At 51.4% G+C, this 23,070-nt stretch overlaps 8 protein-coding genes across 8 annotated transcripts; 3 read left to right on the forward strand and 5 right to left on the reverse strand.

Moving 5' to 3' along the window:
• Positions 1-1,481: 1,481 nt before the first annotated feature.
• CC1G_00442 (cytoplasmic protein) lies at positions 1,482-3,689 on the forward strand (the record flags this gene model as incomplete). Its single annotated transcript, XM_001837254.1, has 8 exons — positions 1,482-1,815; positions 1,864-1,981; positions 2,034-2,041; positions 2,097-2,615; positions 2,663-2,710; positions 2,760-2,992; positions 3,054-3,498; positions 3,553-3,689. The coding sequence occupies 8 exons, from the start codon at positions 1,482-1,484 to the stop codon at positions 3,687-3,689; spliced, it is 1,842 nt and encodes a 613-aa protein (XP_001837306.1).
• Positions 3,690-3,974: 285 nt separating this feature from the next.
• On the reverse strand, positions 3,975-5,299 carry CC1G_14657 (para-hydroxybenzoate-polyprenyltransferase; the record flags this gene model as incomplete). The annotated part of the gene is made up of 5 exons (XM_002911182.1): positions 3,975-4,426; positions 4,483-4,568; positions 4,624-4,741; positions 4,801-4,953; positions 5,014-5,299. 5 exons carry the CDS (start codon positions 5,297-5,299, stop codon positions 3,975-3,977), a joined length of 1,095 nt encoding a protein of 364 aa, XP_002911228.1.
• Positions 5,300-5,374: 75 nt separating this feature from the next.
• On the reverse strand, positions 5,375-6,530 carry CC1G_14658 (rho GDP-dissociation inhibitor). Its single transcript, XM_002911183.1, has 8 exons — positions 6,494-6,530; positions 6,354-6,429; positions 6,194-6,330; positions 5,998-6,134; positions 5,904-5,943; positions 5,806-5,848; positions 5,580-5,744; positions 5,375-5,521 (listed from the first exon to the last, which is right to left on the reverse strand). Exons 1-8 carry the CDS (start codon positions 6,500-6,502, stop codon positions 5,481-5,483), a joined length of 648 nt encoding a protein of 215 aa, XP_002911229.1. The 5' UTR covers positions 6,503-6,530; the 3' UTR covers positions 5,375-5,480.
• A 531-nt stretch (positions 6,531-7,061) lies between these two features.
• CC1G_00444 (hypothetical protein) lies at positions 7,062-8,684 on the reverse strand (the record flags this gene model as incomplete). Its single annotated transcript, XM_001837256.2, has 10 exons — positions 7,062-7,184; positions 7,244-7,293; positions 7,351-7,363; positions 7,411-7,709; positions 7,770-7,823; positions 7,873-7,951; positions 8,002-8,265; positions 8,318-8,496; positions 8,545-8,570; positions 8,644-8,684. 10 exons carry the CDS (start codon positions 8,682-8,684, stop codon positions 7,062-7,064), a joined length of 1,128 nt encoding a protein of 375 aa, XP_001837308.2.
• Positions 8,685-9,742: 1,058 nt separating this feature from the next.
• CC1G_00445 (hypothetical protein) lies at positions 9,743-11,303 on the reverse strand (the record flags this gene model as incomplete). Its single annotated transcript, XM_001837257.2, has 7 exons — positions 9,743-9,763; positions 9,820-10,337; positions 10,446-10,466; positions 10,523-10,856; positions 10,913-11,097; positions 11,158-11,183; positions 11,239-11,303. 7 exons carry the CDS (start codon positions 11,301-11,303, stop codon positions 9,743-9,745), a joined length of 1,170 nt encoding a protein of 389 aa, XP_001837309.2.
• A 952-nt stretch (positions 11,304-12,255) lies between these two features.
• On the forward strand, positions 12,256-14,132 carry CC1G_00446 (hypothetical protein; the record flags this gene model as incomplete). The annotated part of the gene is made up of 4 exons (XM_001837258.1): positions 12,256-12,356; positions 12,408-12,978; positions 13,032-13,654; positions 13,709-14,132. The coding sequence occupies 4 exons, from the start codon at positions 12,256-12,258 to the stop codon at positions 14,130-14,132; spliced, it is 1,719 nt and encodes a 572-aa protein (XP_001837310.1).
• Positions 14,133-14,312: 180 nt separating this feature from the next.
• CC1G_00447 (hypothetical protein) lies at positions 14,313-18,929 on the forward strand (the record flags this gene model as incomplete). Its single annotated transcript, XM_001837259.1, has 10 exons — positions 14,313-14,868; positions 14,920-17,022; positions 17,072-17,357; positions 17,415-17,620; positions 17,672-17,844; positions 17,896-18,061; positions 18,115-18,277; positions 18,336-18,546; positions 18,599-18,688; positions 18,741-18,929. 10 exons carry the CDS (start codon positions 14,313-14,315, stop codon positions 18,927-18,929), a joined length of 4,143 nt encoding a protein of 1,380 aa, XP_001837311.1.
• A 351-nt stretch (positions 18,930-19,280) lies between these two features.
• Positions 19,281-22,194, reverse strand: CC1G_00448 (hypothetical protein; the record flags this gene model as incomplete). The annotated part of the gene is made up of 6 exons (XM_001837260.2): positions 19,281-20,709; positions 20,766-21,391; positions 21,450-21,708; positions 21,761-21,836; positions 21,895-21,926; positions 21,992-22,194. The coding sequence occupies 6 exons, from the start codon at positions 22,192-22,194 to the stop codon at positions 19,347-19,349; spliced, it is 2,559 nt and encodes an 852-aa protein (XP_001837312.1). The 3' UTR covers positions 19,281-19,346.
• Positions 22,195-23,070: the final 876 nt, after the last annotated feature.

Genomic DNA, 23,070 nt, shown 5'->3' on the forward strand with positions numbered 1-23,070 from the left:
CCATGCTTCTGCGGAGCATCTTTGTTTCGATTCTATGCCTTTCCTATGTCAATTGCACCTGGTGTCTGTGGCTATGGATACACTTCAGTGGGCGATGAGGGCAAGGTGGTTGCCAATGTGGGTACAGGGTGAAGCAGGTGAACAGTGGGCGTGACTATATCTAATCTTGCAACTTGTACAGCTTGGGCGGCCATACTCTCCTCATTGCTCCGATGGGAATGGTGGGATGAAGTCCTTGGTGCTGGTACATGTTTGGTCAGGACTTCTCGTTGGAGTCATCAGTCAACTACTATCACCCCCGATTGAAGGCTGTCGGACCCGACGGTGCTGTAGATAACTTGAAGGGGATGCTTACACTCTGCAAACACTGCCGAGCTTGAACGCGTTTTCCGCCGTTCTTCGAATCTCTTCCTCATCGTCCGTAGAGGGAGCTGACCTCAGCACAGTGCCGTAAGGACCAGGAGGGTTTGCAGTCATGAACTTTAGGACCGAGTCATGTTCAGCAGGCGGGTAAAGGATTCAGAATCGAGTAATCCTGTTTACGGGACTCCTCGGAGAGTTGCATCCACGCAGGTTTTGACAACTTGGAGGAACCGGGAAAGGTCAGAGAGGGGAACTTCGAGGTTGGCTGTTTATTATTAGTCCAACCAGTGATACATGCATAGCGGATCGGAAGGCGAGAATGTTGGAGAGTTACGAACAGGTTTTACTCATATATGAAAGCGTTGTCTTCCGTGTTCCAGTCAGCCAAATTTTAGCCAAGTTCTCCGATGTTCCTCGATGTTCTTCAGCGCACCTGGCGGCCGTCAAGTCCGGAATTTGATGTTCTGGACACAAGCTTCAAGCTTCAAGTTCAAGGGACGCCGGGGAAGTAATTGCTAGATTTATGTGCCAAGACGTTGTTCCGTCGTGTTTGGTTCACGTGGTGATGGGTTCTGTGTCAAACAGCGATGGGTGGACTCTTCGGCTCAGAGTTGTCGACTCTTTCATCTCAAACAACACCCTTCATGCTTGTCATTCGATTGTTATCTGGTCTCGGCATCACAACTGGCTATCCTTTGAGCTGGGAACCTTTCTAATTTGCCTCTGACTTGTCCGTCAACTTCCTCGGCGCGACCATGAGGGAACGTCAAGTCCTGCATGGTGTTGTTCACTTTCCCACTTTCGACATGCTTCGAAACAATACTCGGTGTCTTGTGCGATAAATGCATTGGCCTCGACCAAGTCTCTGGATACCGGTGACTTGGTCGATGAGTATGTAATCGTCTGTGGGTCAGCAAAATTGGCTCAGTGCAGATTGGACTCGGGGAACACGCGCCCGGAACTAATTAGGAATGTTACACTGTCCCGATCGCTTTGTAAGTCTGACGCAACCTTTCTTGTCAATCTGAATCCATGTGTATTTCTTCCGATATGCGTTCTATTTCTATGCACCTCCCCTTCTTGCCCTCCCTCCCTGCTGTCCCGCCTTTGTGTCCCCCATGAGAACCGGTTCTCTAGCGGTCGCGTCCCTTGGCGCGTCTCTGGTCGCTGCAGGCGTTGCCGCCATCACCTCACCCTCCCCCGGCGAGCTCGGGCTCCTCCACAACCAGCTTGTTCGACGAGACGGGGACCATGGTCACCATAACCCACATGCGCAGCCCATCCTCGAGCTCAACGAAACCGAGATCCTTCTTCACCACTCCCCGACCCCGCCGTCGTACTACACCATTGACTGGGAGGGAGAGGGCGATCCTAACGAGACGAGACACCCTGGGCTCATGATGGGACATATCCTCTTCATGTCTCTCGCCTTCTTCGGGGCACTTCCAGCAGGTGGGTATCACCTTTCTCTTTACTTGCCCTTGTCCTGAAGCCGCCCAGGGATTGTGCTTCGTTCTCTAAGACACCCTGCCCATGGGGCAGCCATGATTTCGTTCTACGTTCTATCTGCGCTTGGCATATCATCCTCTGTCTTATACTGCAAACTTACTCCGAACATGTAAGAGCTCGATTGGCATCTGTCGGTGACCATCTTACCAATCAATTTACAGGTACGAAGGTATGCTAATGACCTTCGCCTGAATTCCGAACGGTGATGCTGATCACGGTTCCAGGCTCTGTACACGGCAAACAGGGTTACTTTGTGATGGTCCTCGCGATCCTACTGTCTGGAGTCGACATCGTCCAAGGGCTACAGCGCCTTCTTTCCTTTATCCGCAGCGACAACAAGACTCTGAAAGGCTTCTGGCGTTTCGTTGTTCTCAACCAAAAGCAGGAGGCTAGACTTGACCCCGAGTATGCCGGCCTCGTTGTCGATGATCCCGAGGAATTGGAATTCTCAAAGTTGACGCATGAAGACTCCCCCGATTCGCCAACCGAAGATGGAACCGAGAGATGGGCAAACGAAGTCCAGAGACATAGACGATTCTCATCTACGCTATCCGAGAGAACTGTTTTCAGTCCGCATTCGGCAACACACTCTGATGACACGCTGAACGAGGGTCGAAAAGGAAAGCCGACGAGGAGTGGTCGGTGGCTATCATGGATTGGGCAGCGATCATTCATTGTGGCCGAAAGGAGCTTGGTTGTGGCCGGATTGGGACAAGTCATCAGTGGCATAGTGGTTTACACAGGTAAGTTGGTGTACTGTAAAGGTTTAATCGTTCACTAATGATTTTAGGCGGTTGCCGTGAAAATTACATCAACGGATGCCTAGCACATTTGATCAGTACGCCATTTCCATTCTCTCGCTTACCATCAATCTAACCGTCCAACAGAGGGTGCCATCTTCTGGTGCTACGGTCTGCTCACTTTTGCCCGTTTCCTGGGCTCTTTCGCTGAACGTGGATGGGCTTGGAACCAAGCCCCTACGAAACAAAGGTTTACAGCCGAATTCACCGAGTCGTTTGTTATCTTCCTGTATGGAGTAACCAACACCTGGATGGAACGATTTGGGGCCAAACCTGGAGACCCATATACAACGAAGCAAATCCAACACATCAGCATCGCGGTAAGGGTCACCCTAACATGCGTCATTCTGTCAGCAGCCCTCTCTTACCGCAGCTTCGCAGGTGATGTTCTGGTTCGCAGGTCTCGTGGGGATGGGCATCGAATCCCGAAGGGTTCGCCGATGGCTTGCATCTTCAACGTTTGCATCGGTTTCTAATCCCGCTGAAATGCCTCAAGATGCTGTGACCGAACCTCCTAGCTACCGGGGTAGCTTCAATCCCTTCCCCGCCCTCGTCATTGGTGTGACGGGAGCTGCAATGGCTGCTCATTTCCAGACCTATGTTTTCCAAGTGCAGATCCATCAACTCTGGGGCAATCTTCTCGTCGGATTCTCGGTACTCCGGTGTCTGACCTATTTCTTCCTCTGGCTTTCTCCACCTAAATCTATCTTGCCGTCAAGACCGCCAACGGAAGCTTTGGGCAGCTTCTTCCTCGCTTGTGGTGGAATGGTGTTCATGTTTTCGACTGAGGAGGTCACTATCGCTGCAATGCGCCGTGGCCGTGACGGTGAGTATTTGGTACGGCTTAACGGGGCGGTAATTGATGTCTATCATCTCCCAGATGTCATGATGTTCCTCAATGTTGCTGTTGCACTGACTTGCCTCGCCTTTTGCTGGACGCTGTTCTTTGTGGGACTGAAAGGTTACTTGAAATCTCGACTTCACCCAAATGTCACGTACCGTAGTGCAAGCGCATAATGCCCTCACCACCTGGATTAACGGCGTTGACGATGTTACGACCGCTTTACGAACCTCTTCCCCTCTTCCCGTCCCAACGCGGCTGTTGTGACCCTAACTCCTTCACTTGTCTTTCCATACTTCGTCTATGATAGCACTTAGCCCATTCCCGCTCTAACTTATTGTTACCTCCATCTCACAGGATCGATTTTCTTGTACTCTCCAAATCTCATTATAATTTGACATATCGGAGCTTCAATTGGGATTGTCTGTCTATTGAAGTAGGGAACGCAATAATACTTCATTCTAGCCGAGTGCGACCAAGGAAAGTCCATAGTCCGCCATCGCGCCAGCCCAAATCCAAAATCCAACCCAACCGCTACTTGCGAATCCTTCCCAGCAGCTCTTCCTGTCCTCGAAATCCGTCCGATACAGGATTCTGCCCAATTGTGCCAATCCAAGAGCAACGCCAGCGTAAAAAGGCTCCGTCTGGTGATTCAAATATCCGGCATAGGACACGAGGGACATTGAAGACAAGGAAAGGCCGGTGAGAATAGATCTGGTCTTGTCTGCGAAAAGGAGGGCTGTGCTCTTGATACCGGCATGGACATCATCGAGCTTGTCTTGGTGGGCATAAATGCTATCGTACACGAGCGTCCAGCAGACACCCCCCGCATAAAGAGGAAGGCAGACTGCCCAGTCGACCGTACCGGCTACCGCTGACCAGCCCAGAAGGGCTCCCCAATTGAACGCGAGGCCTGAGAAACAACAGTGAGAATAGAGTGCCGGGCATACTTAAGATGATCATGCATACCAAGGACTGCTTGTGGCCAGTGGGTCACACGTTTCATAAAAGGGTAGATGGTGACCAGGGAAAGGGAGGACGCGCCAAGCAAGATGCTGTTACGGGTCGTTTAAGCGCCTTTCCGCAGAGGGAATGACATGGACTTCGCACCTATACCAGTTAAATTGAAGAAGAACAGCCAACCCGAGACCCAATTGTCCCCCCAAGAAGATGAAGGCATCCTTCCGCGTCAAATCACCCCTCGCAAGTGGCCTTTCCTTTGTCCTAGCTGTAAAAAAACGCGTCCAATTCCGTTCCGGGAGAAGGAGGTAAAAAATCGGGACGAACCGACAGACTTGTCCAAGTTCTTGTCCCACATGTCGTTTATTGTGCATCCTGCTCCACGCATAACAAGAGCGCCGATGCCGCATAGGCTGATGTAGGTCAATGGGACGCTCGGAGGCAAGTGAAGCGCGTATGAAGCCATTGCGATTGACCACGCTGGCGAAGGGTTCTTCTGGTCAGTGCTTCAAGGGTATCATGGGGACTCGGTTGACTTACTACACGGCCAGAATAGCAAAAGGGTTCCAATTGGTTTGTCTATTCGCGTCAAATACAGGTATGGTCGCACTTTAGGTGGTAGCGAGTCGATCCAAGTCTTTTTGACGGGCTCGATGCCGGTGCTGGTCGTGCTCGAGAGTCGAACGACGCCGAAGGCCTTGTAGACACTGGTTGTTGGCCATGGTCTGCGCAGAACGTGTGGGGTAGCGCGACAGCTGTAGCGCGATGCGAGGGAACCTCTGAGGAGGCCCAGCTGCGATGTTGGGACTCGGGAGAAAGGCAACATGCGGAAAGACCGGAGCCGCGATCTTTTCCACGTGGTTGGCCAGCGACATAGGGGCTACTTACGACCATCGAACAGTAAACATTTGAAAAGATATTCATTAAGACCACAGCAATGACCATCGTGACTAGAGTGCAATACACAGACTAAATGATACAAATGGAACGACCTTCGACCCCGAATCTTACTCCCATTCTTTCGCGAGCTTGAAAGACCATTCCCAATCTGATTGAACCTTCTGTTAGATAACATGGTGATGGGTGCGGCATGGTTTGATGCTTACCTGCGTAGACCTCGCCGTCATCGTCAACGACACGACTGCGAACGCTGTAGCTTCCGCTTCGAGCGATCATGCCTGACGGCGATTCCTCCGGTTCAAAGTTCTTGGTATAGGGTTCGCCTGTCGGGTTGGGTCCATATGAACCAAGCATCTGCTCCAGCTTGTCGACTGCGTTTCCGAGTGGTACATGTCGACTAGGTTACTGATACCAAGTTGCATAAAAGCTCACCTTTGATGCCACTACGCTTGACGACTTGGATGTATCGGACACCCTAAAGTAACTTGAGCTCGATGCGAGGTCGTGAGGGGCAGAGACGGGCAACGCACCGAGATGATGGAGTGATTGACCTTGAAGGTGATACGGACGCTACAAGCACTGATCAGCATGCGTTGACCACCAGCCGCTGAGGGTTTGACTGACTTGTACTCAACACCTTCCTTGATCACCACAGGGGTCTTCTTGAGGGATGCGATGGCGTTGGGGTCGGCGAGGTTGAAAGCGATCTTCTTGCCGGGTGGCAACGTTGGTGACACGAGTTCCAGAGTCAACACCGTCACCTAGAGGTGAAAGAGTATCGTTTAGAAGAGATGTATATGCGAGTGTCGCGTGGACGAACCTTGGGACCGCTGGTATCACCGCTGGTGGCACCGGGGACGATACCGAGAGATGCTTTCCATCTGGCCAAGCTTTCGTCTTCAGCATCGAGTTTGGCGTATTCTTCAGCGCTCTTAGGAGGCGCTCCTGGCTTGTAGCCTGTTGGATTTAGTTAAATTCACCATCGCTACGGCAGTACACGGCAAGTATGGACTTGCCTGGGGTGAACGAAGGCTTGAGTTCGTCTTCGATGTTATCCTGCTGGAGTACCAGAACGAGAAGTGTGAGCGGCTGGGCGAGAAGGGCGGGTGAAGACGCTCACAGAGGACATTGTATATGATTATGAATAGAGTTGGAAGTAGATGCAAACCCAGGAGACTGTCTCCGCCCCTCTCTGCCCTCTTATGACCAACCTCCAATATCGATTTCGCACGCGTGCTATCGCCGTTTGCCGATCTTAATTCCCGAAATAGAAATTCACATTTCTCATCGTCCTCAGCGAGCGTCTTCTGAAAAGCTTTAAAACGTACAAAAACAGCCTTAAAAACATATAAACCAGTTAAAGAAGCTAAAGCCACATAGATCCATCCATTCCGTCGTAAACTCTCGTCGGTCGGCAGGTCCCCTTTGAATTCGAGCTTGAAACCCAGTATATAGGGTTCATCTATCGCACGGCTTATTCCAAATGCATTCCCTCTGAAAGTATGTATATCAGAATAGACGATATTGGGCAGACAGTGGAGAGTGACTCGCCGCCTTTAAACCAGCACTTCCCTTTGCTGAGATGAAAGCATTTGGGACCGTTTGGACACATATGCCCCCAGCAGCATTTATCGCCGTACGGACATGGTACACCTTTGAAAGTAGCAAAGTGAGATCAGAAAAGAGGCCTACGGGTGGATGTGCGTACCATTTTTGAGCCAGTTACAAGGCGCCTTCTTGGCATTGTTTGCAAGTTGTGCCAGCTGTTCAGGGGTCAAGAGGTAGTCATGCGAATATTTGCATATTCCGGCCTGCAGGGAACACGGGTCAAAACACTTTCAGTTCAGAGTGAGCAGGAGAAGATCCTCACCCCTTTAGAACATGTCATGAGGTAGTGTTCATTGCAGGGCGGAGGGTTTTCTGATATCGTAAAAGTCAGTTCCAGAGCTCGACGAAGTCAAAAGCGTCAACTCGTACGCTTGTGGAGAGGCTAAACTGGATTAGAACGTTGACAGAGCAGAGGGTTCTGCGACTTACCAAACTGGGGTCAATGGCTCTTCCAGAAGATCGGGATACGGGTGACTGGGGGCTGATTAATCCTCCATTGGACACCATGGTTCCATTGTTATGGTTGGTCGAAAGGGGGCTCAGCCTCTTCGGAGACCTTTGGAGTCGTTCGTTCATGAAGACGTTGTCCAAGCGCAATTTGGGGAGGGGGTGCATCGCCTGTCCATCCCCTGGACCATTGTCGTTCGTCTGCAAGAGTGCAATCTTGCCCAATAATTGCTCCTGATCGAGCGCATCGAAAAGCGCAGTGTATGAAGGCGGCTCATACCCTAAGATCAGCCACGAGTCACATATAAGGTTTGAAATGAGGCAATATAAAATTAACAGACCGCCGAAAAATACCCGGATTGTCTGTGGAAATCGTATGAACGTCTGCAGGTATTCTAGAGAGGGGTTGAGCATCAGATAAGAGGGATAGGCGGGAGAAGGCACCTTTGATCTTTGATTCGACAGCGTCCTTTCCGCAGCCAACGTCCACAACACAGAAGCGAGCGGACGCCTGACTAAACCCCTATGTACAGAGTTCGCCATTGTCAAGCCGAGAGAAGCGAAGAGACTCACAGCGAGGAAAGAGGTGAAGTGAGGCTCCGTGCAAGCATTATGATAGAGAAGATTCTCCAGAACTTCAGATTTGCTTAGATAGATCGTGATCCAAAACGATAAACGTCCATAGACGTAGACTTCCTCCTTGGTCAAGTGTTCCGCGATGACCTTGGTAATTTCTTGCGCAGCAAGCCGACCTCCTTGGTAACCTTGCATAAGGAGCTCACGGCTAAAGCAGAGCTCATTGCCATTTAAGACGCAAAGGATAAGTGGACTTTGGTTCTAGACGTCACGAATTCAATGATGAGTCTAGTAACAGAAGGAGGGCACGCACGTTCTTGAAGTAGTCTAAGTTGGATATTTGTCGGTTGAGCGCAGCAATCTGCACGTTATGTGCCTCGTTTGCCTCCAGCGCTGATGCATGAGCCTGCTTCCAGACGTGGAGCTCGAGCTCGAGCTCCGCGACCCGGGCCTCGAGCTCAGAATTTCGTCGCACAGTAGAAGAAGAAAGGTCTCGAAGACAATCAGCATGTTACAGCGAAAAGCAAGCGATAGACCTACGGAGAAGCCGGGTGAGGGCGTCATCCCTTGACAATGACACGATCCCAAGATCAACCGAGTGAGCACACGCTGACGAACACAAGAAAAAAGAATACAAACCAGAGCTGCTGGGTGGCTTCTCCAAGAGGTTGCGTGGCCATTGGAGGCTGCCTACGCAGGGGTGAAGGCAACTACAGTCGCGGGCGGGAATGATCTTTGGAGGCAGGTGAGGGGAGCTATAAAACATGCCTAGCCTCGTCACCAAATGAAAACAGTACTACTCTTCCCCGGGGCTAATTGCCACCCCAAGAAGGTCCATTTCGAAAAAGGAACCAGCATGTTGATAATTTTATCACTGAATGGGCTTCGACCCTTCACACGACCCAATGTTGTAGGGGTGCATCGAAGATTGGAAGGATCTGTTACGTGAGGCCTGTCAGACGCCCAAAATTAGCGCTGATACGCCCATCTGTCCACCAGCATGGACGCACTAGAGTTACGGAGGCGGGAGAAAGTTTAGAGGAAGAACGCGTAAGTACCAGGGAGAGGGTCTCGCATACGTCGTGGGCGTAATAAGAATAGAAAGCAAAGAGGTCCGGAACACAGTGGCCACCGTGAAACTCCGCGGCTATTTATTTGGGCGCAAAGAGCATAAATAAACTGGCAAGTCCATCACAAGTGTATCACGACTATCGCGCATTCGTACTTCTTCACTGGCAAACGCCTTCGAATAAGCTTACTCCTTTATTTCGGTTCTTTGTGCATATCAGCTGAGTTTAGCCAATTCCGAGAAGTGTATGAGGTCCCTTCACCGTATCTAGAATAGAATGCTAAGAACTTACGTCCAATAAACTTGCATCGGCCTTGCTTGAGGTAATGGCAGCTCACAGTCAGGGGACAATAATGGCCGTAGCAACAATTTTCACCCCACAGGCAAATCTCCCCTGTTGATCATCATTTAAGTCGATCGTCGGTCGGCTAGATAAACTTGTCGAGTCAGGCACGTACCCTTGTTGGTCGCGGGACAAGGAGCTTTCTTTGCGTTTGTCTTTATCTCTTCAAAATGTTCGGGTTGGAGAAGATAGTCGTGGCCATATCGGCAACCCGTGCCATGCTTGCAGTGTGCGAGATAGAACAACGTGCAAGGCGGCGGTTTTTCTTCAGAATCCGGTCAATGAAAAGTCCCACACACGATGTTAGGGCTAGAAGCTTTTGAAGATCACGTACGCTTTGATAAGGGCTATGGAAGTTGTGAATCTGATGTCGAAGGTACGCAAAAAGAGGGAGGTCGCTTACGAGTTTGGGATTAAAACGTCGCGCATTGAATAGCTTGGGAGAGACACGAGGGTCGGTAGTTATTTCGTCAGCATCACTGGAAGTGCTTCCTCCTGATTCCAGCTCGGGGGTCGGGGGAGCCCTTCGGGTAGATGTACGAAGGATCGACGAATATGTGCTAGTAACACCTGCGGCCAACTGGGGCTTGGTGCTAGTCTCTTCCAGCTCTGCCAAGGTGAAAGAAGAGGCTTCGTAAGAGCCTCGAGGTTGGTGGCCATACGCCCGAGAAGGAGTAATCGGTTCGTTGGAGGGCAAAGTGCCGTGTTCTTTAGCTGTGGTTGCCACTGAAAGGTTGGCCAAAGGGTTCGTCGTCCCTAGTTTCTCGGAGATGAAGAGGTCGGGAACTGCGAGTACAGGTAGGTCAAGCTCGCTGATCCCCGCGGCGATCTCCGCATAGCTAGGTAGCAAAATCAATTTGCCTCTGAACCCAGCAGTTATCTGGGAGCGTAATGTCGTTACGTAGCCGTTGTCATGAGATCCTGTCAAGAGTGGTATGAGTATCATAGGCGGCAAGGTCGAGGACACGATAAATTGAAAGCATATGAGAACTTCACCTCCAAATACGACTTTCTCGGTTGTTGACATACGAATCTCACTTTCCAAAAGCGCTGAGGCGACCACGAACGTAAGTGAAGTGAGTGTTTAGGCGCTGGTTCATATTCACCTTTGATTTTAGCGTCAGCGGCCTCCTTTGCGCTCCCCACGTCAACCATCATGAACCGCTCCGATGCCTGATTGAATCCGTAGATAAACTCGTCAAGTTTAGACCTGGCCAACAATTCACCCGTGCGCCCAAAGGTGTCAAGCAGCCCACGCTTATTGAGGAAAACGTAAACCCAGATTTGATAATTGTTCATCCCGAAGTTGGTTTGGAAATATTGCGTTATGTAGTCCGTTAATTTAGAAGCAGCTTCATGCCCGCCGACTTGGCCTTGTACTATGAATTGCGGGTTGAATATGGCACCGTCGCCGTCAATGAGAGTAACAACACGATGACCCTGGAAACGGAGCAGATGAAAAGAGTAAGAGCAGAGAATCCTGAAATGTGTCCTACGTTTACTTGGAGTTGAGCCTTGAGGTCGTCAAGCTGCTTCTCGGCCTCTTGCTTCAGCCTTTGAAGTTCTTGCTTCTCGGTGTCCAGGTCAGCATACGCACGCTTGTAGACCGCAAGTTCACGTTCTAGATTGGATATGGTATTTTGCGATGAAATATCTCTGTCCAATATCCCAATGATTTGGCCTGAAGACTCATGATGATTAGATGCTGTTGAACTGGGCGGCGGGGCCGCGAAGAACTCACCGCGTAACTGGTCAAAGTAATGACCGCTATCCCATGTATTAGCAGAAGTTGGATGACGACCCCAGGGCACGGGTCACGTACACTAGTTCATGGGACTGCGGAAGTGGGCGAGGATTGTTAGGGTGTGGCGAATTCTCCTGATACATTGTAAGGTCAGTTGAGGGCCTTCCGTTCAACGCCAAGGTTGATTAGGTGTAGTGAGAGAGGGCGACAGAGTGGATGAGCACAGGAGGGGAGCAGCCACTTAGGTATGCAATGTATATGACCATTGTCCGGTACAATGCACACGTGTTGGACACAAGGTGTGTTGCCAGGTTCCAGCATGTTCTTTGACGCCCGAGGGTGTATAGCCATGAAGTCATGATCATGCTCGATGAATACAAAGACCATCACTTCAACATCACTTTGTGCTGTGCATCCACCGGAGAGGCGCAGAATCGAAGCTCCCGATAGGGACAAACCAAACTGTGCCTGTGGACACGACGAGCCCAGAAAGACCCCCTTTGAAGCGAGGACAATAGAAGAATGGGGAATCTTGGAGCCACGGGTTGAGTAGCTGCACCCACAGTGTATCAAAGTGAGATGGGCTTCGGTGTGCAGGGGGATCGGGACAGCCAAAGTAAAAGAGAGAGGCTGCGGAAGTGATCACTAGCAGGTGAAGACACCAATGATCAGGAAACCGGTCCAGCTGAATGTGATAAAGGACAGGACAGTACTTTTGCTTCACTGCTCGGTGCTCTGGCTATGTATTGTGCCCTGAACCTGATGGTCAAGGGAATTCGGCTTCGCTCAGGGCGTCTGTTATAATGCCAATTATCAGGCGGTTCGGTGGATATGGAGTCGGCAGTCTGAAGGACTTTAACCAAAGCAGAGGCAATTTACCCTTGAAAGCCAATATTCGGAGTAGTTCTGATTCACGATTGAGGAGAAAGACCGGGCTGGCGACAAGTCTCTCGCGATCACGCCGAAGTCACGAGAAATCCATTTTGAGAACACACTGACTGAACCTGGACTGCAACATTCATGTTACTCTGACCGTCCAATTGACGCGTCTTGACCCGACATAGTGACACCTTTTCTCTTAGACTCTTTGGCCAAATGTCCTCTCTCTATACCTCTTTGAACGTGTCTCCGAAAAAGAAACGCGCCCTCTCCTCCGACGATGAAAGCACAACAACTCCAAAGAAGCTGCGGACGGCGTAGGTCGTCGAATTCAAATATTAGTATACCTCGTTAACGACACCATGTAGTCCTCTGACACCCAAATCTATTACGCGCTCTAAAACCCAGAAGTGCAAACCGGAGCTTCCAACTCATCTATCACGCCTCCTGAGAATCCAAAATGCTGTCCAACAAGCCCTTGCTCACGCCCTTGCCACCTGTGCAATCTCGCCTTCGAGCGATTCAGGCCGGGTCCTGAATGTTCTAAATCACATCTCGCTAAAAACCTATGCTGGGCTTACAACGTCATTCCAGCTTGATGACTTGAAGCGACTCTGTTGGTTGTGGGAGTGGGATGGAGAACCTCTGAACAAGTCCGACCAACTCCCCGTGGCCAAACCAGAAGAAGACAACCCTTTCTTGGAAGCACCACCACCAAGTGTGGACTGGACGCGGGGCTCTCAGGGATTTGTTCTGAGTCTGGGTTCCCACTATTCGAAAGTGGATAGGAAGCGCATTCCGGCCTATGGTCTTGGGATAGAGGTCGAAATTGACCTCGACAAGGATATGGGGGGTGGGATGGCTGCGGTGGCACGATGGACTGCGGCCGGTGAGACTCGTCGTGCCGAGTTCCTGAAGAAATTAGAGCGCTGGGTCGAGGTTCGTTGTTCTGGAAAAACCCCTCTGCTAAGTTTACTAAAGATGCCCCCTAGATCCATTCAGAAGACGCGTCGACACCTCCTATTCCACTTGCAGATCTTCCAGCATTGCCAGCGACCACCAAGCCTTCTGCTTTGACAAGAACACTAGCCTCACAATCTCCAAAGAGTGGGGCAGCCGCTCAGAAGTTTCCCATCATTCCATCCTCACCATCTAGATCTCCTACCAAGAAACCCACAAAGGACTTCGCCAACGCCGTGCCCTTCCCAATGCTAACATCGAGATCGTCCTCGCCCACGAAAGTGGGAAGATTGCTCTTCCCACAGACACCTTCACGCCGCTTGCACTTGGCGAGTTCTACTGACAATCCAAATCCGCAAACACCCTCGAGTTCCGTTGCTTCTCCAGCTCCCTCGTCTTCAGTTCCATCCACCCCGGTCCATCGCTCGGAAGGAGAAAGTACCTCTATTCCTCAAACGCCAACATCCTCTCGGCGTCAAGCTCTATATGAGCGCGTTCGATTGCGTTCACTTTCCAAGTCTCCAACGAAAACTCCTACATTGGACAGATATGAAGGTTCTGGGACGCCGAACGCCATGATGAAATTAACTCAGGAAGCGCTACGTCGGCGTTGTATTCTTGCCCGTCTCACAGAAGTGGCCGAAAGTGTATGGATGTGAGTAATGTCCGTTCTCCGCCGATCTCACACTCTGATCTGGCATTTGGATAGGTTTTTCTCCAGTTCTGCTCCAAGTGGAAGCATGACACCATCAAGTCGGAAGAGGAGAATGATGCCTATGTCAGAGGTTGCAGCGGCTATCATAAAGTCTTCTGCTGTTCCCATCTCTGTTGCGGAGGCCAATGAATCCCTGAACATGCTTGTTCAACTGTGCCCGTTCTTCCTGAAGAAAGTTGTTATCACCGGAAAGGATTGGTTGGAGATGCCTTCAACGTCCTCTAATGGTAGCACCCGAACGATAGGTCTGGGAAGTCCCAGTAAACGAGATGCGATCCATGCCTCCCCCAGCAAGAGATCCACCATGGATAGCGCACAGGAACTGTTGACCAGAAGTCCAAGGTCTGTGAAGAGGGAAGCTGGCGGGCTGCGAGAAGTTCGAGAAATTATTCGGAAAGAGCTGGAACTCGACGAATAGACCTATCTAGCATTGCTCTATTTTATACCCAACACCCGTGTATCCTGTAATAGTCTGGATTTGTACGCGTTCTTTTACTTGAAATCCATCGTTCTGTAGTTGTGTCAAAACATAGGCAAACAGGGAATTGAGACGCGCCTGTTGTTGTTTCGTGGTTTGGCAGTTGTAACGCGCGGTGCAATGGAGGAATTCATCATCGCCAGTCATATAACCTCGATAACCAAGTATCCACCGTCGACAGTCTCCATCCAGACAGCACGTCAGCATCTTCCTCTGCCCCAGACACCGTTCAACTCGATTCCCACAGAACATGCAATATTCGCCTCCACCCTCGATCATGAAACTACTGGTACCATCCTCCTTCGCGTCATTCACGGAGGACTCATAGTCGAACTCATCTCACTTTCAAACTCTGTACCGCCCTTGCGACTCGTATTCCCGTCCCTCGTGTTGGACTGTCCAGCTGTTTTCCTCTGGGACGAGGCCGAGGTACATGTTCTGGCTGTCACAGAGTCGGGGTCGTTGTACAGGGTGGTGATTCCTATTCGTGGTCGGGATTTGTGGCAAAACGAAGTGGATAATGTATGGCCACGCGAGTATTTTATTCGAGGCTTCCCAGAGCAGGTCGAAGGAACACTGGTTCAAGTTCAAGGGCCGCATTGTGTTGCGATCTCCCTCAAGAATGGCTCGCTTTTGCGCCTCGAGGCGGATACGTTGGGGTATGGCAGCCGTGACGGTGAGCGATCCTTCTGAGCCCTATTGGAACATAAACTAACCATGGTTCCAGAGGAATGGACGGAAAGCCTTTTTCACCATGCATCCTTCCTTTCGTCATTTGCGTCTTTCATCCCCACTCTTCACTCCCCCCAGCCCAATTCCGCCGATATAATTTCAATAGCAACGCATCCATGGCCTTCCGACATTGGTCACGTCTGGACACTCTCCAGAGATAGGACGTTGCGACTGTGGAAGGCCAAGTTGGGCTGTGTCGCCTCCAAAACCCTGCCGTACATCGCCCATTCCCTCGAACACTCGCGAGCGTCAAGCGTTTCCGGTGGCCACGTAACCCACAGAAGTCATCCACTCCTCGACGAAGCTCGACAAAATCTCATCAAGGCCTTCTCGTTCAACCAGCGCGTATATGTCCTCGCGTTCATCCCTTCACAAGCGTCTCTGACATCTGGCGGGTTCTTCTGTGTCATCGACTCGAGCAACGACCAATTGCGCGACATCGGTGTTATTGAATGCTCCAAACGCACGGTCCATTGTCATTTACAAGACTTTATTATCCACAGCACAGTGCCCCGTCCCGGACAAATGGACCAAGACCACCTCTCGCTTTTCGCCCTTTGGGAAAGCCAAGGTCACTCCAGCGTCGAAAAACTGGAATTGAACCTCGAGAGTTTTGAGGACCCGGAGCGCCAACCTCATATTTGGAGTTCGGCTGTATACGCGCACGAACCCGAACTGACGCCCGCGTACATGGAGGAGAAGCTGCTTACACCTGGGTCGCTTGCCGAGAAGTTCCTCGAAAACATCTTCAAACCGGGAATGTTTTCAAGCCTATCCCTTCGCACTGCCCTCGACCAATACACCGACGCCTGTCTTTCTCTCCCCGGACCCCCTCCACCGCAATTAATGGTAACCTACTCGACCCTTTGTGAAAACGTTGCGTCGGTCGTTGGATGCACCGTCATCCTGAACCGCGACCCTCAATCTGGCGCATTCCAGTACTCGAATTATTGGACAGCTTTGAAGCGAGACTGGGAAGGCTTTGTAGCAAGGTGTAGGGAAGTTGAGCGAAGTGCAAGACGGCCCCTCTCCATAAGCACTCGGTACGATGGTCGGGTGATCGTCATGGAACGGGAACGAGCAGCCGTACTGGTTGTCGAAGACATGCCCATATATCTCCACCGGCTCATTCTCAACGACCATCAAATCCACGACCCCGACCTTGACATACTCGCCGTGGCCAGTTCCCTTCGACAGAAGATTGGTCCAGAAATCATGGCAGCCGTGGAGAGCAAGGTCATTGACTTGCTTCACCAAGAAGTCGCATTCTCTTTGGTGGACGTGTTACTCGATTTGGAACATTCACTCGAGTTCAAGAATTCTCTCGACGAGGGATCAGTCAGTTGGTTCCAGGGCAGGTTGCAGCGGATAGGTGACCTCGATAAGGCTACGAGGTCCGCCATTGATACCATCGGCGCTCTTGACTTCTCCGCAAAGAGGGAGGAAGACGATGAGAACGATATCATCGCGTTTCCCCACAAAGTACAATCGGACTGGGCTCGGAACCTCACGGCGGCATATGCGACCACGGCAGTCGAAGCCCGATATGAACTCTCGCTGTCCTTGATTACCCTGCTGCTCTTCCTTTCGGACACCCTCTCTGCCTGGGATGTCTCACTCGTTGGCGAGGTGTTTGCAATCTTCAAGGGTGCGGCCATGTTGCGATATGTTGCCGCACGGCCTGCGGAAAGATCGGCCCTCAAAGGCGATGAGTCTACCGGCTCCCTGGAAGATGACATCCTGTCTCGACTTAAAAACATGGACGTAACGCATAGTCGAGCACACTTATCGCCCCCGACCTCCCTTCTCAACATCCTCCTGGCCGACACCGCCGTTACGGGCGATGTCCCTGTCGTTGCCCACAATTTCCTGGACGCCTCTGGGCTTCTCCAGTCTGTATCTCCCGCCAATGCCACCAACTTCGAAGTCATCCTGTGCGAGCGACTTCGAATTCTCAAGTTCTATGATGCCTCTCGAGAACTCCTCAGCTACCTCCCCAGAACCGCCGCAGTCAGCTTTGTCCTTGCACAGATATGGCTCCAGATTGGTCGCTTTGATGACGCCGCCCAGTTGTTCGGAAAACTAGCTGGAAGCTTTGGTATGTTTTTGTTCTTCATCTCAATTGGGATGCTCATCGTCATTCGTAGGCACGGAGAGTGGTCTGTCACCTGAAGACGCCGAGGCACTCATTCAAGTCCTACCCGCCTCCCATACCATTGGATCCGACTTCGACTACTACGTCCACATTTCGGATCTTTTCAAACGACACAACCTTGTTCGATACGAAGTCCACTTCGCTGAACTCGCGATTTCCGTTGCTCCTGCCGGAACGGAGGTGTCAAGCCTCTGGTTAATCGTTGCCAAGGGCTACGCAAGTCTTGGTTTGTACGAAGAAGCATATGCTGCGCTCATGGCAATGCCCTCGGAGAAACAGTTAGTGATCGACCTGCCTGTTCCTGCCCCCGTTGCTAATAGGTCTTCCCGGTGCAGAAAGCGGGACTTTGCCAGCCAGTTGGCCCTTCAGATGTGCGAGGAGGACGCCGTGGCCAAGTTGATGACGTTTGACTTCGCTGGAATCTCGGACGAAGTGGAATCCATCCTTTCGTTCAAGGCAAGGAATGTGGACCCCAGAATTCCACCCAATTACTCAAGAATCCTCTACACCTGGTATATCCAACGAGGGGAGTATCGCAACGGTGAGTATGACTATGTGTGCGCTGTTGTCACTTTGCTAAGGCTATCTCTAGCCGCCTTAGCAATGTATCAACGGGCGCTCAAGCTGCAGGAAATTATTACCAACGCGAACTTGTTCGTGGAACTCGGCGAAGAGCAATTGGATGCATATTCAATAGCGATTAATGCCCTGTCCTTGGTCGAGGAAAGCTCCCAATGGATCATTCTTCCAATCGTCTCTGACTCGGTAGGTAAATGCCTTTCTGCTTGCGGAGTTGATCCCTTACTCTGCACTTAGAACAAGAGGAGGAAAGCTACTTCGAAACACATCCCTGAATCGCAGTTCATCTCATCAAAATATGGTGCTAGCATCGTGCACCTCGGGGACATGCGACGCAACTACACCCTTCTGTCTGCTCAGATCGACCTCATCAAACGGGAACCCACAATCCTTGCTTCACCAGGTTTGTCCTTGGTTGCTTTATGAACCGTACCCGTAACTTACTCGGCCCTCCAGAGTTCTTGCTGCCACCTCCGGTCATCGTCATGCGTTTGGTGCACAGCAACCTTCTGAACCAGGCTCTAAATGTCGCCAGCGGCCTAAAGGTTGACATGACTGATCTCTTTATCTCGTTGACCACCCAGTGCATACGATTGTCCCGAGCCTCGCATCACCAAATGTGCGTTCTTTCCCAATCTGAGATCCCACGCCCGAAACCGAAATGACCGCGATTGCAGTGAACCCATTGAGACTGATTGGTTGCTCACTGACAACGCTTCGACGTGGACTGGCACACCGGCGGATCGCGGTTGGAAATTCCTGCGACAATCGCTCACCCGACATGACGGTCCCGATACAGACCATCGATACGCAAAAGCGGCGTTAGAGACAATTTTAAGTATCGACAGGAGCTCGCCGCCGCCGCCGTGGCTGATCCAAATATTGGAGGTGAGCTCAGCTTTGCGCTCCGCTGTTCTGCTCCGGTTGACATTGGATTTAGACAAACCATCCAGAGTCTTTGATCCGCTTGGCTCTTCGGTACGAAAATGTCGACGATGCCGTGTCTTATTCTCTATCTATGCTTAAAAAGGTCTGCAACCTCACTATCTCACCCAAGCTGTGGCGCTTATACTTTTGGACAGTCTGATGCACAGCTCTCCAGAGAGCCATCCCGTCACGCCTCGCTGACTTGGCTGCCGTATGCGCTCTTCGATCAAGTCATTGGCGCAGCATCCGCTCTGCCTAAGGCACCTCCGCTACTTACGCAACTTCAAAACGAGGTTAATAACCGTTTGAAGCGTGTGCAAAAGCTAAGTCAAAAGTCGGCGTAAAGGCCACGGTTGCGTGCTCCCTCCGGGAATCGAGCCTTTCGCATATTCACGCCGCACCTCGGACTTCCAGAACGCTTTCAAACCCTGTAGTCACCCTGTAGTTTCTTGCTGTCAATGACGAAAGACATTAAATATACCGTTCTGTAATATTCTCGCAGCCCTAAGAAGTACATGTGGGTTAGTGATACAACGTTCTCTTCGAAGAGCATATTCAGAGCACTACACACAACCAAAAGTAAAAAGGTTGGAAACCGGAAATCGGAAATCCCGGGACAAGGGTCAGGGAATGTACAAGAAAAAGGCGGCCGCGCTCAACATGCGCGGAGGGTTAACAACTCTGTCCGTGGTATAGTCATAAATAAAGAATGAAAGAGTATGAGACCCCCGAGCGGCCACGGTGGTAGACATCGTTCAGGGTCATGAACCGTGCATGTGTCGGCCTGAGCTTTGCTCCTGCTTAAACCCATCCAAAAACTGCGTCCATTCACCCTGGCCAAAACCAACGGCAGCACCCCAGATGGTTTCATCGACTGTGTGAACGTAAGGCATCCCATACCGATTGTTGTCGGCGTACATCTGTGTGGGCGGACCCATGGGGGCATACGACTGGGGTTGTTGGTACGACGTTGATACACCGGCAAGGCTTTGAGGATGGTGCACAATCTGTGGTTGAGCCTGAGGAGATTGTGAAAGAGCATGGATACTATTGGTCTGATGAGACATAGAAGGCTGAGGTTGGTGAGGATGCGAGGAGTATACGGCGTTGCTTGTAGGCGTCCGCATGGAAGACATTGTATGCGACTGCACACTCTCGTACGGCTGTTGAGGGAGAGCCTGCATCACCTGCATAGGCGGGCTCACAGAGCTCGAGTTTGCGGGCGACCCAACTGTCCCACCCCGCGCAGATGGCGAATCTCCGTATCGGCGTGGGTCATGGGAGTCATGGTAGGGGAATGCCAGCTTTTTTACGACACCCATAACCTGAGCCCGTTGCTTTTCCCGTTCTTCAGGTGAGGCTTTAGGGAACTCGGGGGAATAGAGCGGGGTAAGAGCTTGGAGAATGTTGTAGCCTTTGTCGGCAACTGCAGTACCGCGGCATTGTTCGAGCGTGGCGATGGCCTTTCGTATACTCTGACGGAAAAGACCTGCGCCAGGTTGATCGGGATTGGCGATGAGTTGGAAGGAGAAGAACATGGCGGCGGAGAAGCAGTGGAAGGGACCCCAGTTCATGTGTCCAGGGACGGCCAGGGATGAGTTTGCCAGGAAATCGGGTCGTGATTGTCCCACCATTGTTATCAGCTTGTCAGCTGCCCCTACGGCGATTTCGAGGCTTTGAGCTTGCCTTTCCGGGCTCACTGAAGATTTGCTGTTGGGTGCATTCGCACTGGCGCTAGCGTAGGGGCGGTGGAGTGTGAATCGGATATGATAATAGGACGTTCGAATGATGACACTCTGGACTCCTTGTCGACGGGTAGCGAGATTGGTCGAAGCAAGACATCTTGCTACTCGGTATTCATCGAGGTCGAGCTCTGGCGGTAGGTTTTCCATCCACTGGGTGAGGGCACGGTCGTTCGCCTGTACACTCTCGTAGGGGACAGGCCGAACAGAAACGGCATCATCCATGATGTCGCCAAGAATGAACGCTAGCCGGAAGAGAGCGATGTTGAACAGGTAGAGACGCCCCGTCTTGTCCACAGCTGGGTCACAGTAGGAGGGTAGCTGAGTGTCGAAATGGTGAGACGCGACGGCAAGTGGTCGACCGAACATGAAGGCTTGCCAACTATAAGCATGTTCGAGCTGAGCGGCAGGGTTAAGCTGAATGGAAGGAAACCTTACCGTTCGAGTAGGATTATGTGCCACCAGGCCCACCGACGCCGTTCGGCAACATCCCTGTGCATTCTCCATTTGCCTGGATCTCTGTGAAGCCCCATTGCCATCCCAATGGTGACAAGCTCGCCCCTGACGTGCCAAATCTCCTCGCTGTCTGTTTTGGATAGCGTTAAGAAATGACATCTGCTGAGCAACAGCTCGACCAGCTCAAGGCTATATGCGCGCGTTTCAGATAGCCTTCGTTGCAGTGCCGTCGAAGAGATTTCATAGAACCTGGTGCCGAGCTCCTCATGCGTGTCGTTATTCAGGAGGCTCTCCAGGACGGGGTGGTCCTGGGGGAGATAGTGGACGGCAATGGCCATCATGACGCAAGCTGTGGCCAGAACTATCCTATCCGCCGACATACCGTTCTTGAATCGGTCCCATTGGACGGAAAAAGAGGGCTGATTGACGTGCCGGTAGATCCAGTTGCAGTACTCGAAATAGTGATTGATGAGCGTGTCGATAGTACTCAGTGATGGGAGCATGGCCAGCAAGTCGCGGTCATAGTCTGCTTGGGTCGGCGGGAAATCGTCAGCTCTGTCTTGACTCTGTTGTCGACTGTCTCCCTCATCGGAGTCGCGGTTGTCGGTCTAAAGGAGATAGTTTAAATATAACATCGTCACAAGTAAAAATGATATGATGACATACAATAAGTAGGTGCGTGGCCGCGCTGGTGGGTCCGGCATATAAACCACCTTGACCTTGACTTCCCAGCATCCCGGGGGCCATGTTGGATTTGTCGCCATCCTCTTGGGTCTCCTTTTTGGGCGACAGAAAGGATGTAGCGTCACTAATCCGACGGTGGTTGAGAGCGTGATTTCTGTGGGCAGGGAATACGTAGGCCTCGAGCAACGATATCGAGTGCCGTAGGCGTGCTATTTCTTGAGCTGGGTCGATACGGGCGAAGCTAGGAACGTCGAGTAAGAACAATGTTCATGGTGAAATGTATTCCTGCGCACTTGTTGTCATCTCCGCGGCCAAGGGGATCACTACCTTCAGGACCTCGACCATCTTGATAGCACATCGCAGAAGTACCTAAATGCCGGAGAGATCTTAATAACCGATAGGCGCATGAAGTATGCTGAACACCTACCCCGCAATACACAAGAAGAACACGGACGATTCCTAGAATCCGGTTCATTTGTTAGCGGAAAGATTTTCAGAAGGCGACGACGAGCCAAATCACATACCTGTCGCATTTGAGCTTGCTGTTTCGACACGGTTCGCAGTTTATGGCTTTGCGAGCTCGTTTTGTGGGAGGTCTGCCGTCGTTGGGCTGGTCTGAGGACTGGCCAGGGGGAGGAGAAGCTCGAGCCCGGACTGTGCCCGTCGTCGCTGTGCGTGTCGGTTTTGGACGCTGAACAGAGGGGGAGGCAGAGGAATCGTCTGCCATGGAGGAGATTGGTGTGGACAGGGGAAAGTGGGTGGTGGTGGTGGTTAGAAGGTGAGAGGGCTGGGAATAAACAAAAGGTGGAAGATCATATCAGAGAGAGAACCGGATTCGGATTTGAGTCGCGCAAATCCAGGGAATCTGCGTCGACGTCGAGCTCTATCAGTGCAACGTGTATCAAGAGCCACAAGCTTTTTCTTCCAGAGTTCGAGCTCCCCGGGGCTACGTCCCACCGTCGCCAGAATTTATACCAGAACCCACTGGCCCACCGCCGGCTGCCTGTCACATTTATAAACTCCTGTTTCCCTGAACGGTCAAGTCAGGTAACCAAACCCGGGTTAACCTCCCATGCGTTTGCAAAATTGCCTTTGTACATTTAACGGCACTTGCTAATCGGGCCACCCCGTCTCGCTCTAGCTCAGCGGTGATGCTGCGGCTCGAAGAATGAACAGGGCCTCCAGGAGAAGTGAAAAAACATGGACGCTGTTCAGGCAGGTTCAGGTCAGAGTTGGCGCTCCGAGCAACCGCAACCACTTTCCCATTGACGGCATCCTGATTTGTTGACTTGTTCGTTTGTTTCAATCCTGAAAGACATATCTTAGGGCGTCAGATCTAATTGGGTTCGGCCATTCACCCCTTCGCCATATCACCTTGCAGACGTCCATTACGCTCACACTTGTCTGGATTTAGGGCCCTGGCCCGTTTAAGCTTGAAGTCGATTTAGTGATTCCTTGTTTCCAATTTATGTAACTGAAATGAATGAAAGGAAGGGGGGTTCAGATGACGACAGCCAGCGTTCAATCTTCAAATAGAGATGAAAAGGATAGTGCCATGAAACGAGCGAAACTACAACCCTACTGCTCGGACTGAAACCTAAGG

The sequence above is a fragment of the Coprinopsis cinerea genome (assembly GCF_000182895.1).
Source record: "Coprinopsis cinerea okayama7#130 chromosome 5 map unlocalized cont3.5, whole genome shotgun sequence".
NCBI classification, from domain to species: domain Eukaryota; kingdom Fungi; phylum Basidiomycota; class Agaricomycetes; order Agaricales; family Psathyrellaceae; genus Coprinopsis; species Coprinopsis cinerea.